We start from the raw sequence: 13,396 nt of genomic DNA on the forward strand, positions 1-13,396 counted from the left end.
GTTGGTAAAGTTCACATTTTATTTGGCAGCATTATAAATGAAAACTTTATCATGACATTGTCTTGCTCAGAAACGTCTGCTTCAGTACAATACATTAAGCATGGGTAGCAGATTGATCTATTGAGAATTTTACACTTGCCTTCTCATGCACATAGCACAACAGGGACAGCTCATATTCCACATTGGTTTATTTTAATGAAACATTGTACCAGACTGTAAATGTAATTCTTCACATTTAGCTGAGATTCTGCACAATTTCCCCATCCTGCTTAGAGCCAGTAACTGGTTTCTTAAAACAAATTGGAGATATTGACTTAAGATTACTGTAGTTGTACACACACAAAATTAAAGCTAATGCAGAGAGGGGGGAAATGTGCTAATGTCCCCATTTACCTCTTATACCTTTCTTCACACTTCAAAACCATCCATCCACTTGAAACAAGTGACAGTCAGCTCAAGGACATCAAAGTCAGGAGCCAGCTGTATTGTCAGTGTGAGAATCTACAGACTCTGTCCTTCCTATCCCCAGCGCAAATCTGTGCTAATTCGTTCTCACTTTCTATAGGGAATGCTAAAATCAATGGTATAATTTTTACGTAACAGAGCAGAATTCTGATTGAATATTTCAGCAATTTTAATAGAACTAGCTGCTTAGCAGCAGTGAAAGCTGGGTTTGTGTATATTTTTAGTGTGATACACTGCCACTCCTGTGCAGGAAACCCTGAAGATGTTTATTTTTGTTTCTGATACACTCTTTTTAGTTCCTAGTGGTGTATCTATGATGGTATTTAATGAGAAAGGTAAAAAGCTAATGTGTACTGTAATAGGGCTGTAGGCAATGGGAAATCCACTCCTGTCCCAGCTTTTACAGGAGCTAAGGAAAAATAAAATACACAAGGAATCCTGTGATACAGTTCAACTCTTACCTGTAATAAACCTCCTGCCTCTCTGCTATACAGGGAATAGACATTATAGTTTTCTCTGATTTGCTGTTTTAAACTTGGTTTAATTGACAGCAGACCTGGATTTTTAAAGTTACGTTCCAACACAACAATCCATTAAAGCCAAGGAAGACATAACTGAGGGCAGAATTTGTCTACAACTATCCCGCAACTTATTTAAATACAATGCCAGTGGAACAGATAAGAATGTCAGTATCAGAGGTGAGGGACTGCACAGCCACCTACTTACAGTAAAATATACAACAGTTTGCAAATAACTGGTGAGGGAAAGTTACTATACAATGGAAAGACATGTTGGAGAAAATAATTTGTTTTTTATAGCACCACAAACTTTTGGGGAAAGCAGGGTTTTTGTTGTTGTTTTTTTAATTTGCAGTTAATACAAGATCTTATCCAAAAAGCAAGAGGTCTCTTTGCAAGATCACAATAACCTATCAGATCAATATCCTAACAGATCCCCCCCCAGTCTAAAGAGAAGATATTTTCAGGTCCATGTCATTATTTTTCATTTTTATGTATATGTTAATTTGAACTACCATCTATTATTTTCATTTAGTTGAAATTCTCATTCAAGAAACTGTCAAAGTTAAAGCCACAGTCCTTTTCAAGGTTATGCTGTGTATAGAATAGCACTGACCAGGTAAATATACAAGCAAAATCCCTCCCTCAGCTGAGTAAATCAATCCTTCAAATGCAGTGGGGATACATAGGTATAACGAGCACAATGAGGGTCATTATACCTAATTATTTTGTTTCCTTTATGAAAGTTCAGAAAGTTGCTGCCATATAAACAAACATTACTCCCTCCCAAAATTCCAAACCCATCTCACTGTAAAGTTTTTAGAACAAAGATTATGAACTTCAGTAAGCAACATGAAAATAAGACAATAGATTGATCCTATTATCAGTAATAATATATGCATCAAGTGATTTATGCTTACCTCCCAAAGTTCATAGATTTCTTTTCTCAGGTCCTCTGACAGTAGCTGGGTCAAATGTTTCATAGCTGCCTGAAAGACAGATGCCTGCTTTCAGTTGGCCATCTAAGTACGTACAATACCTGTTCCTTTGTTTTTCTGGGAAATAAAATCTGACCTTTGCATAAACAACATTGAATTATTTTTCTCCACAGCTGCATACATACAGTACTAACTCTGCTGATGGAAAAATAAAAGTAATGGGTACAAAATAGCTTCTGCACCCAGAAACTGTTCAATAAACTGCTTCAGATTATTTTCTTTTGCTTGGTGCTAGTCCTCTGTACCATCCAACAACCAACTCCTGCAATCTAGACATGAGCTCGGAACAAAATGAACAAACTAAGGTGCCAGAGCACTGACCCCCATTTACCAGCTCTGCCCTCCTGACTTAACAAATATGTCCAGTAACATAATGGCAGCACTTCTGGTGCTACCAGCACATTCCACAGAAATAACACCAAATACAGCACCCGTCCCTGACAAAGTTGTTACTTGTCTGAATAACAGTGCAACATAGCTCTACTCACTCAGGAAAATGAGAAGAAAAGTAATGAGCTTCTGCAGTCAGGCAACAATGTACCCTTAAGATAATGCATTCTGGGATAAATGAACTTTTTAAATAGGGTGCTTAATCAGACACTGCTCCCAAACTAAGATGCTGTTTAACACTGTTTTGATGGAATAACAAAACTGATTGCATGTTTATCTAACTAATCAATTTCATTCCCATTATACTCTATTTCCCAAGCAATACTTAGGACCGAGTGTGGAAACAAACAACAATAAAAGCAAGACAAGTTTTATGCCAATATACAATTGTATCTAAACTTGCCACTCAAGGGCTACGTCTAGACTACATCCCTATTTCGTAAAAGGGATGTAAATTAGACATATCGCACTTGCTAATGAAGCAGGGATTTAAATCTCCCCCGCTTCATTAGCATAAAAATGGCTGCCGCTTTTTTTCAGCACGGAGCTTTGCCAGAAAAAAGCACCAGTCTAGACACTGATCTGGCGGAAAATAAAGCCTTCTCCGAAAGATCCCTTATCCCTCTATGAAATAAGGGATCTTTCGAAAAAGGCTTCATTTTCCGCAAGATCAGCTTCTAGACTGGCGCTTTTTTCCGGCAAAGCTCCGTGCCGAAAAAAAGTGGCAGCCATTTTTATGCTAATGAAGCGGGGGAGATTTAAATCCCTGCTTCATTAGCAATTGCGATACGTCTAATTTACATCCCTTTTACGAAAAAGAGATGTAGTCTAGACGTAGTCAAGATGTTATATTAAACAAACATAGCACTTCAGAAGTATTAATATTTGGGGCTCAATCTTGCTCCCCTATAAAGCAATGTCTATCTTCCTTTTTGTTTTAATGGGACCAGGAGAAGCAACAGACCCCTAGAGCCAGATCTGTAGAGGTAATTAGTGTCCTAAAGATGCAGACAGCTTCCTAGCTCCTTTGAAACTAGTATCAGGAATCTACCTATATTTTTAAGCACCTAAATGTCATTAAGAAATCTGGCCCTTAGTGGAAAAACATTCCTAGCAGGTATTAGGGCAGGGGTGGCCAAAGGGGCCTATGCAGGCCAGATTCAGCCTGTCAACCTGGTGGGTCCAGCCCACAGGTGCTCTGCCACTCCCCCACCCCAAACCAATCAAGGGCCATGGGGCAGGAGGATCACACAAAGTCTTTCGCTCCTTCCCCCTGCCCTGCAAGTGCCGCACACCCCTTGCAGGGCGGGGGCAAGGGCCTTCATGCACTCCTCCGGCCCCCAGACCCTGATTAGCCTGGGGAAAGGGGGCACACGCCAACTCTCCTCATGCCTTCCATGGTGGCGGATGCCTAGAGGGAACCACCAGCTGTTTAGAACAGTTAGCAGGTCTCTCTAGGAAGGGGGAGGGCAGAGGCAAAGACTTCATGTGCTCCCCCAGGCCAATCAGGGTCTGTGGGATGGGGAAAACAGAAGTATCTTGCCCCTGCCCCAGCCAGGGTGGTTTGGGGCCACTTCAAAAATTAGTGAAGTAGCCCCTTGTCTAAAATTATTGCCCACCCCTGCATTAGGGAAACAATTTTCTTTTAAAACAGCACACTCCAAACAGGTGAACAGAGAACAGAACAGTCAACGTTACAGTGAATAGTCCTCTAATCTTTATGACCTACTTTCCACCAGCAACATATTGCTAGAATTAATGCTTTTAAATCAAAACAAAAAAGTAAGCATAAGAATGACAGAGAAATCGCTGTATCCCTTGGAAAAAGATTATCAAGAAAGTTGGTGCCCTCCAGCGGTGACTGTAGGAAAACTTTGCCTTTTTCCTTCAAATAATACAGACAGCCAGAACGACATTAATGGAGATTAATGATGTATTTGTAGCCATTATTTAAGCCAAAAACGATGTACTTAAGAGGTGGGGAAAACTCAGGCCCAGCTTGATTGAATCCAGCCCCTGAGACTCAGGGCACCCTCCTCCCCCCACTGCTGGGCCATAGAGGTTATGCGCATACAATCTACTAGGCTGGGACGCCTAGGCTCTGGTGTGTGAGGGGAATGTGGAGAATAGCTTTCTGCTTCCAAGTCTGGGGTCATATCAGTGAGGTGTGTTGGAGTTTTTTGCTTTTGTTGTTTGTTTGTTTGTTTTTGGTGGGGTTTTTTATTTTTATGCTTCCCATTTGTATGCAGCCTCCAACTGATTTTTCTGTGGGTCAGTGGCCCTCAACGCAAAAGAGGTTCCCCACCCCTGATATTGTACTCAGTTACATTGGTTTGTCAGCTCACTGATTACCTGCCACACAGGGGTTACTGTAAGAATAAACAGATAATCAGACAAAGTTTGCATGTACTTTGGAAGGTCTAGTGCAGGAATACTCAAACTGGGGATCATGACCTCTCAAGGGGTCACAAGGTGGTTAAATGTGGGTCATAAACTGCCAGCTACATAAGGCTTACAGCCTCAAGACCCCATTACATTAATGTAACATCCTTTGTTTTTAACATAAAGGGGAGTCGCATTAAGAGGTTTGCTATGTGAAAGCAAATCCAAATATTTGAAAGCCACAGGTCTAGTATTAACTATCTGTCCCTCTCCTGACTTGTGGCCCAGAAAATAAGCATGGACAAACACAAGCAGATTCATTAATCTCTCAGACTACTGAAAGTCAACTCTTTGGCAGGTGGTTGATGTTTGGGTTCTTTCAAAATATTTTCTCTTATTATTGTGCACTTTGGTGTTATGTAAATAACTAATTGTTCACTTCTACAAATAAAGTGCAATGCCTTTACAAAGTTCTACAGAGCAACAGGCTGAATCTGCAACCATACGAACCTCCTCTCGCTGATGTTTCTCCTCTTTGGAGATGTTATCTGCAGGTGCTATGTCTCCAACAATGCATTCCGCCATATCGTGAACCAGGGCTAATCGTACACATCTGATAAGGAAAGAAACACTGCATGATTATAGTCACATTACTAAGCAATATTAACTCTTCCTCCTTTATATTTTAACAGATCTGTATTAGTGACAAATTTTCCATTCCATATTATATTTGGATCCCAATTTCTAGTTACTGTTATGTATGAAAAGATATTTGGATAGAAACAAAAAAGCTAGATTCTCTCAAAAAAAAAGCAAAAAATAATAAGTCACAGCAGTGTAGTTACCTAGCACATCATTTACCAACCCCATCATATAAATGCTAAGGACATTATACACTACACACGACAACAACGTTTGCATTTACTAAGTATAAAGAAGCATGGAGCCCTGCTACATTCAAAATGCCATCTGACAAAACACACATGTATTACGTAGCTAAGTTAGCCACGACCCATTAAAAAGCACTAAAAGCAATTAGCAAATAGGGATATGAATGTGTTATTGAGTGATGCTTACTGGGAACCTGTTAATTAGTATCTGGGATCAGCCCCCGGCCTGTGGCCTACTGTGGTAGAGAGTTGCTCCAGAACCTAAAAACCATCACAATCTCCACCACCCGATCTACAAGAAAGGCATGTCTCTCCACTCCCTCCTTCCCCCTCCCACACACATTGCCTTCTTTAGCATACCCCAGGGCTACATCTACACTGGCATGATTTTCCGAAAATGCTTTTAACGAAAAAGTTTTCCGTTAAAAGCATTTTCGGAAAAGCGCGTCTAGATTGGCAGGACGCTTTTCTAGAAAAGCACTTTTTGCGGAAAAGCGTCCGTGGCCAAACCTGACGCGCTTTTCCGCAAAAAAGCCCCGATCGCCATTTTCGCGATCAGGACTTTTTTGCGGAAAACACTACCTTGCTGTCTACACTGGCCCTTTCGGGCAAAAGTCTTTCGGAAAAAGACTTTTGCCCGAATGGGAGCAGCATAGTTTTTCCGGAAAAGCACTGATGATTTTACATGAGATCATCAGTGCTTTTCCGGAAATTCAAGCGGCCAGTGTAGACAGCTGGCAAGTTTTCCCGGAAAATCAGATGATTTTCCGGAAAAACCTTGCCAGTGTAGACACAGCCCTATAGTGAGAGGAAGGGGGAAAATGTGTATTTTATTTTTTTAAAACTCAAAACACACTGCTGCAAGCACTGCACTCCCCTCTCCCTCTGGGGAGAGAATGAAAAAAGTGACAGATGTTGTTTAATGCACTACCAGAAGGCACTGTTTTAAACCTCCTGCCTATTAATTTCATTGGGTCACCCCCGGTTCTTGTGTTATTTGAAAGAGTAAATAAACCTTCCTTATTCGTTTTCTCCACACCACTCATGATTTTATAGACCTCTATCACTTTTCTCCTTACTTTTCAGTTTTTCCTGTCACTGAAATTAGGCTTGCCAGCTTTTAAATGTCAGGATCACCTTTGGAACCTTTTATAGAAAATTAGCAGTTATAGTAGGTATTCTCCAATCATTTGTTAAAGAAGCTATTTAAATGATAGCTTGCATAACACTGCTAGAGGTTCTGCAATTTTATATTGGAGTTTTTTCCCCTGTAACCTGTGCACGTGGGCAGCCCAGCAGAGCCCTCACAGCTGGCAGCATATGTCCAGGTGTCCCTTCCTACATGTGTTCTGTTTTAGTGTTCTGACTGCCCTCTGCATTTCATAATTGTATTATTATTACACTTACATTTAATTCTTTGCTTAGTGAGTTCTAAAATGCCTAGCCTGTTCTAGCAGAAGTAATTGTCCAAAAGGATAATTTAAAAAAAAATATTATCTAGCAGCATTACCAACACTTCTACTGCTTCCTCGTCTCTTAGAAGACATTTGGGGTAAATTAGAAATACATGATAGCACGGAACACAGAGACAGGACTGGTGGCTGTAAAACTTTATGGCACAACAGAAAACTTGGTCGTACCCATGATAAGCGGACATCCCACTAACTAAAATCATACTGGACCACAGATGTTGCTGGACCAATCCTCATCTAATATCAAGCATTCAGGTTCATACATCTTAGTGTTTAGACTTCTAGAATTTGTATAAAAATCATAAAATGTGTCAATATTTAGTTGTCTGCCTCCACGTGATGTAATTGTACATGACCTTTTTCCTTTATTTCTCTTCATTTCCTATCAGTCTTTTTTTTCCAGCTTCTATCCTCTCGTCCCCTCATCCCGCTGCCCTTAAGGGATGCTTCTGTTCAAATCATGTGTTTTCCTCCTGCCCATAGAAGGGCATCAGCAATCTACTCCATCTCTGTCACAAAGTGGTTATGGAACTTCTCTCATGTCATTCAGCTCTCTAGGCCTTATTATATAGTGGCTTGCACCTAAAAGTTAGAGACTCATACAGAGCGAGTTTAAAATGCTACCATTTTGATTATATTGTTTTACAACGTTTGTAGACTCACCTCTCACTAATGTCAATAATTAAACAGGGTATAAAGCCATAGAAACACAGAGTATGATTGTCTGAGTTATCAATTGAAAAAGGAGCCATATATGTCCACTGCTAGGCCATTAAGAGCATTCTTGTGGACAGTATAGGAGAAGTCAGCATCAGAAACATGATTTTACGTGGTTTATACTTCCTGAAGGTTAATAAGAAAAACTGAGTTCCAAGTTAAAGTAGTCTAACATTATCACTTCAGAAAGCTGACAAAGTAAATATGATACTGTACCATTCTTAACAAGTGTTCCAACTGTAATTATGTTTTCCTTCATACACTAAATTAATTTCATGGTTCTTTATTTCTCTCAAGAGTTAATAGAATCTCGGTCACAAGCTACACAAGATACAGATTTTGCTTCACCATGCACTTCAAACTCCTCTTTGAATGGGATTCTTCAGCCTTCTTAAGTACATCTCTGAGAGAAAGCATGGTCTAAAGCCAGTGTTTCTCAACCAGTGGTACGAGTACCCATAAGGGTACTCGAGAGAAGTCTGGGGGTTATGTCAACTCAACTGAAATTTGGAGAAAATTGAATTTAAGTTTTACAGTGCTTTATTATTTTTGTACTTTTTACACCCAAAAATTTCATCGCCCGCCCAACAACAATTAAGTTGTTTAAACAAATGTGTTGCAACAGTAGAAAAAAAAATTGTGTGGGTCTGAAAACTGTAGGTACTGGGGGTACTTTTTTTTAAGGGATACTTTATAAAAAAAAGTTGAGAAACACTGCTGTAAGCTATTCTGTGTTAGCAGTCTATAGAGTTGTTAAAAGAGTTTACCGGTTAAACACTATCGCTTAACCGATTAACTATTTTAACTTAGGGCCTACCGCTCAGCCAACCACCCAGTTTTACTATGGACAAGAGGTCCTGCCTCCCAGCTCCTCCATGACTGGGGATGCACCGATCCAGCGTGGCTGGCCAGCACGGGAGTTCACCTGAAAGACTGAACTAATAAGCATACTGGTACGCCTCATACTTAATGGTGAATCATTTAACATCCCTGGCAGCCTGTCCACGCCTCCACTTTTAGTTAATAAAATAATTCCTCAACCCTCAACTCCAGAAGTCACATAGCAACTTGTTCAAGAGTGGAAAAAAACCAGGAATTTGGATTCCTCCTCTGCATTCTAAAATGCCTCAGAAGAGTGTGATGTTGTGATGAACAATTCTCAGTTCCCAAATCTTGAGATAGGTCTAATCACCACCATTAGTATTCTCACCTGTCTTTATTAAGCTGTTTATCTTCAGTTATCAGAGCCATGACTGCCATCCTGTACATGTGATCGGATACACTCTCTGGTTTCTCTACATTCCTGTACACCCAGCCTGTTCGTGGTACTCTCTGTTTGGAGACAATTTTAACAATAATAAATAACATTCTGAAGAATTTAGCTTAAAAGATACCAAATGAAAAATTTGTCCCTTTAAAGGTAACATTTCCTTCTCATGCATGAATAAGACCTCAGTAACATTACTGAAAAATAACTGTTACAGAGTTAGTTTAATCCTGTGATAAGCTCTATTGCAATAAAGTATAAAACACAGCAATAGCACATACCACCAGAAAATCTGTCTTTTTCAGTTTTCAGAGACCATTTCAGCTTAATATCCCATACAACATTCCATGTGACTAAAGAATATTCAGTGTTTCAATAGTACTATACCTCTTCAAAACATTGGTCACAAAAGTACTGTAATTAATCTTCACTCCATCTCTGCAATATTAGTGAAGTTAGGAACTATAATTAAACTGAAGAGTTTCTAATATAAGCCCTATGCTCAGTCAGTGACACTACTCTGATTTGTGAAATCATCTGCCTTCATTTTGTTTGGTGGTGGTTTGTCTCTCACATGACTTCTGTAGGTTGTACAAATTGAACCTCTCTAGTCCTGCACCCTTTGGCCCTGACCAGTGTCAAACTAGAGAATTTGCTGAACCACCAGAGGTTAATATAGTCTAGTAGCATTACCAACACTTCCACTGCTTACTGGGCCCTTTGAAGACATTTAAGGGTAAATTAGAGCTAAATAACAGCACAGAACACTGAAAGCCAGGACTCGTGACTATAAACAAACTTTACAGGACCATGGGAAACTTGGCCACATCCATGAAAAATGGACAACCAGCTAACTAAAATCATGCTGGACCACGGAGTGCTGGACTAGAGAGGTTCAGCCTGTACTGAGCATAGGCCTTCACTATTTGAATGGATTTTGTATTTGTTTTGCCAGTTGCAGCCTCCCACCCATCTACATGCCAACCTGCACCACTAGTAGGCTATGTCTACACTGGCATGAATTTCCGAAAATACTTTTAACAGAAAAGTTTTCAGTTAAAAGCATTTTTGGAAAAGCGCATCTAGATTGGCAGGATGCTTTTCCGCAAAAAGTGCTTTTTGCAGAAGAGCGTCCGTGGCCAATCTAGACGCGGTTTTCCGCAAAAAAGCCCCGATCGTCTTTTTCGCGATCGGGGCTTTTTTGCGGAAAACAGTACTATGCCGTCTACACTGGCCCTTTTGCCCGAACGGGAGCAGCATAGTTTTTCCGGAAAAGCACCGATGATTTTACAGGAGATCATCAGTGCTTTTCCGGAAAGTCAAGCGGCCAGTGTAGACAGCTGGCAAGTTTTTCCAGAAAAGCAGATGATTTTCCAGAAAAACTTGCCAGTTTAGACACAGCCGTAGTGTTTCTGCTTGGAATTGTTTTTGCCAAGGCCACTCTGTTCTGCACTGGGAGGAAATACTTTTTGGGTTTCGGGATTTAAAGAATTTTTTGGGTTTTGGGATTAAAGAATTTTTTAAGAGCTCATATTTTAATACATCCGCTGCAGTTAAAGCTACGTCCAGAGAAACACATTGTTTGTGTGTGTAGCTATCTATAAGGATTTGGATCCAGTCCAAAATCCCCAACAGGTGACAAGGTCAGTAGGGTAGAACATAAGGCACACAACGAAAATGAGGCAAGGAACACACACACAACATATACTTCAGGCAGCCTCAAGTACAAAACTCCCACTAGAAAACAGAAGCTGGGGCACTCAGCTTCACTGTTGTGTGTAATGGTGAAGGTTAACCATTTAATCATGTACACGGACAGGGCCTTAATTTCTAGCCATAGATCTGCATCTGACTCCCATTTGCAGCCTTAGCAGGTTGCCATTTAGCCTGGATGTATTCCTGAAGGTTTCAGCACAGGACATAATCTGTTCTTAAAGACTGATTCGTGAGTCCTAGAGATTCCAGTACAATCCTAGGACAAACTAGGCCTTGGGCCAAATCAGCTCATCTGCCCCTGCACACTCGCCCCACAGGTACGTGAGGAGGCCCGGCGAAGACCCACTCACAGGCAGCGAGTCACTGCAGCCTGGCCGGATTTGGTTTCCAACCTGAGCGCGGGTGGCTGAATTAACCTGCCCCCAGGCAGCCCCTAGACGCCCCGCCATGTGGCCAGAGCCAGCCCCCACCCCCCGTCCCGCACGCCCGCCCGGCCCCGCACCTTGAGCTGCCCCACCAGCCTCAGGAACTGCAGCAGGCTCCCGGCGCCCAGCGGGGCCGCGGCCATGGGGCTGCCGGCCGAGAAAGAAGCCGCGGCAAGCGCAGAGCCCGCCTCCCACGCTGCCCCGAGGGGTGGTGGAAAACGAGCCCCGCCCCGCCCTCCCTGGCGAGCTCCCGCCGCAGAAGGGCGCTTGGCCCGGCCGCCCCCCGAGCCGCTGCTGCCCGGGAGACGCAGGAGGGGAGCCCGGCAGAGGCTGCGACTCGCCGGCAAAGGGCCCCGCCGCTTGACTGGCCGCCTGCCCGAGTCGGAGCCCGCTTCAGAGCCGCTGGGCTCGCTGCGCTCCCCCGGGCTCGCAGCGTCCGCCTGCTGCGTTCGGATCAGTGACCGCACAAATGCGCCTTTGGGGGGGGATAAAAGGCCCCGGGAACGCTCGGAGCACGCGCGCGCTCCATAGTCTTTGCGGCCGGCTAGGGAAGCGCCGCTGCGGGCTTGTGTTTCGCTCGGCCCGCGGGCACAGCGCGCACGGATGCGGGGAGCAAGCGCAGAGCGTTACGCGGGCGAGTGAGCCGCTGGCTCGGCTCAGCGGCAGGGATGTGACGTGACCTTTCACGCTGCATTTAACCCGGGAGCCCTGGCGTGACTCACCTCCCGCCCCAGCAGCAGCGCGACGGGCCACTGGCAGGAAGCCGCTGCGGCCCAGCTACTCCAGCCCTGGCCCTGCCGTGGCCAGGTGGCGCTGCTTCAGTCCCAGCTGCGAGCCTTGGGAGCCTTGGTCCGGGCCTATTGAGAGGTGCTGTGGCCGCAGGCAGGGTCCGGCCTAGGCCAGTTAATCAGTTACCTTGTAAGCAGGCCGATAAGCTGCCTGTTTACGGCGTAGCGGGTTAACCAGTCAACCCCTTCCATCCCTACTGAGTGAAACCTCTCACACGCTTGAAGTTAAGCACGTATACTTAAGTCTTGGCAGCATCAGGGCCTGTACTTGTATTCAAAGAAAGGCAATGCCGAGTCACTGTCAGTAATACTATCTTTTTCAAAAGCACCAGCTTCTTCCCTTTTTTAAGTGACCCTGCTTTAGTTCTACTGGCCCTGAATTTGCCATGAAAAATACCGACCTATGCTAATGCCAGGGCTGCATTTCAGAAGGGCTTGTGTTTCAGGAGATGGGGCTACCCTAGACATTTTTCTTTAAAGACTTCTCCCTTGCTATCCCTACACCAATGGCAGTGATGATGAGAGCATTAGAGTAAACGGTCCACCAACACTTCAATTACTGTGTCATTTGAACCTGCTCAGTCAGGATGACATCATAGTTAAAATTTCAGTGGTTATTAGCATCTTGACTAAACTAGCCCTCTGAAGATTGGTAGTGGCAATTGGGAAATATTAAGAAAGATATCTAATGTAAAGAAGGCTGGGGACACACTACCCCTTTCTAAACTCCAGAGTACATAGGAAGAGTGTCCATGCTTCATTATCTGCTGAGCGCCGCATGCTCCCCTATTTATTGAATCCGAGTTTTTGAGCTGGGTAACCTAGCAATAGAAACACCATGGCTACGTCTAGACTGGCATGATTTTCCACAAATGCTTTTAACGAAAAAGTTTTTCTGTTAAAAGCATTTGCGGAAAAGAGCGTCTAGATTGGCACGGACTCTTTTCCTCAAAAGCAATTTTTGCAGAAAAGCATCCGTGCCAATCTAGACATGCTTTCCCGCAAAAAAGCCCTGATCGACATTTTCGCGATCAGGGCTTTTTTGCGCAAAACAAATCTGAGCTGTCTACACTGGCCCTTCTGCGCAAAAGCTTTGCGCAAAAGGAATTTTGCCCGAACGGGAGCAGCATAGTATTTCCGCAAGAAGCACTGATTTCAGACAGTAGGAAGTCAGTGTTCTTGCGGCAATTCAAGCGGCCAGTGTAGACACAGCCCATTGGTATTTCTCGTTTCTTGTGCTACCTAATGCAGAAACGTTGGCTGTGGCTTTAAAGCCTTCCCTACAAGCAAAAGTAACTGAAAAGTAGGACCTGTGCTTGTTTCTTTAGGCCCAGATTATTTATCTCTTTTGCTTTTTCTTGAGTAAAG

At 43.1% G+C, this 13,396-nt stretch overlaps 1 protein-coding gene across 2 annotated transcripts in view; it reads right to left on the minus strand.

The window, feature by feature from the left end:
* HDDC2 (HD domain containing 2) overlaps positions 1–11,790 on the minus strand; it is a 16,875-nt gene extending 5,085 nt beyond the window's left edge. Inside the window, exons 1-4 of one of the 2 annotated variants that reach the window (XM_075924107.1) lie at positions 11,318–11,790; positions 9,043–9,164; positions 5,264–5,366; positions 1,904–1,972 (exon numbers count right to left, since the gene is read on the minus strand). In XM_075924107.1, the coding sequence (XP_075780222.1) occupies positions 1,904–1,972; positions 5,264–5,366; positions 9,043–9,164; positions 11,318–11,383 (360 nt within the window). In that variant the 5' untranslated portion in view covers positions 11,384–11,790. The remainder of the gene's footprint in view (positions 1–1,903; positions 1,973–5,263; positions 5,367–9,042; positions 9,165–11,317) is intronic. The other variant, XM_075924106.1, reaches the window with a different exon arrangement.
* Positions 11,791–13,396: the final 1,606 nt, after the last annotated feature.

This window comes from Pelodiscus sinensis, chromosome 3 (genome assembly GCF_049634645.1).
Source record: "Pelodiscus sinensis isolate JC-2024 chromosome 3, ASM4963464v1, whole genome shotgun sequence".
NCBI classification, from domain to species: Eukaryota; Metazoa; Chordata; order Testudines; family Trionychidae; genus Pelodiscus; species Pelodiscus sinensis.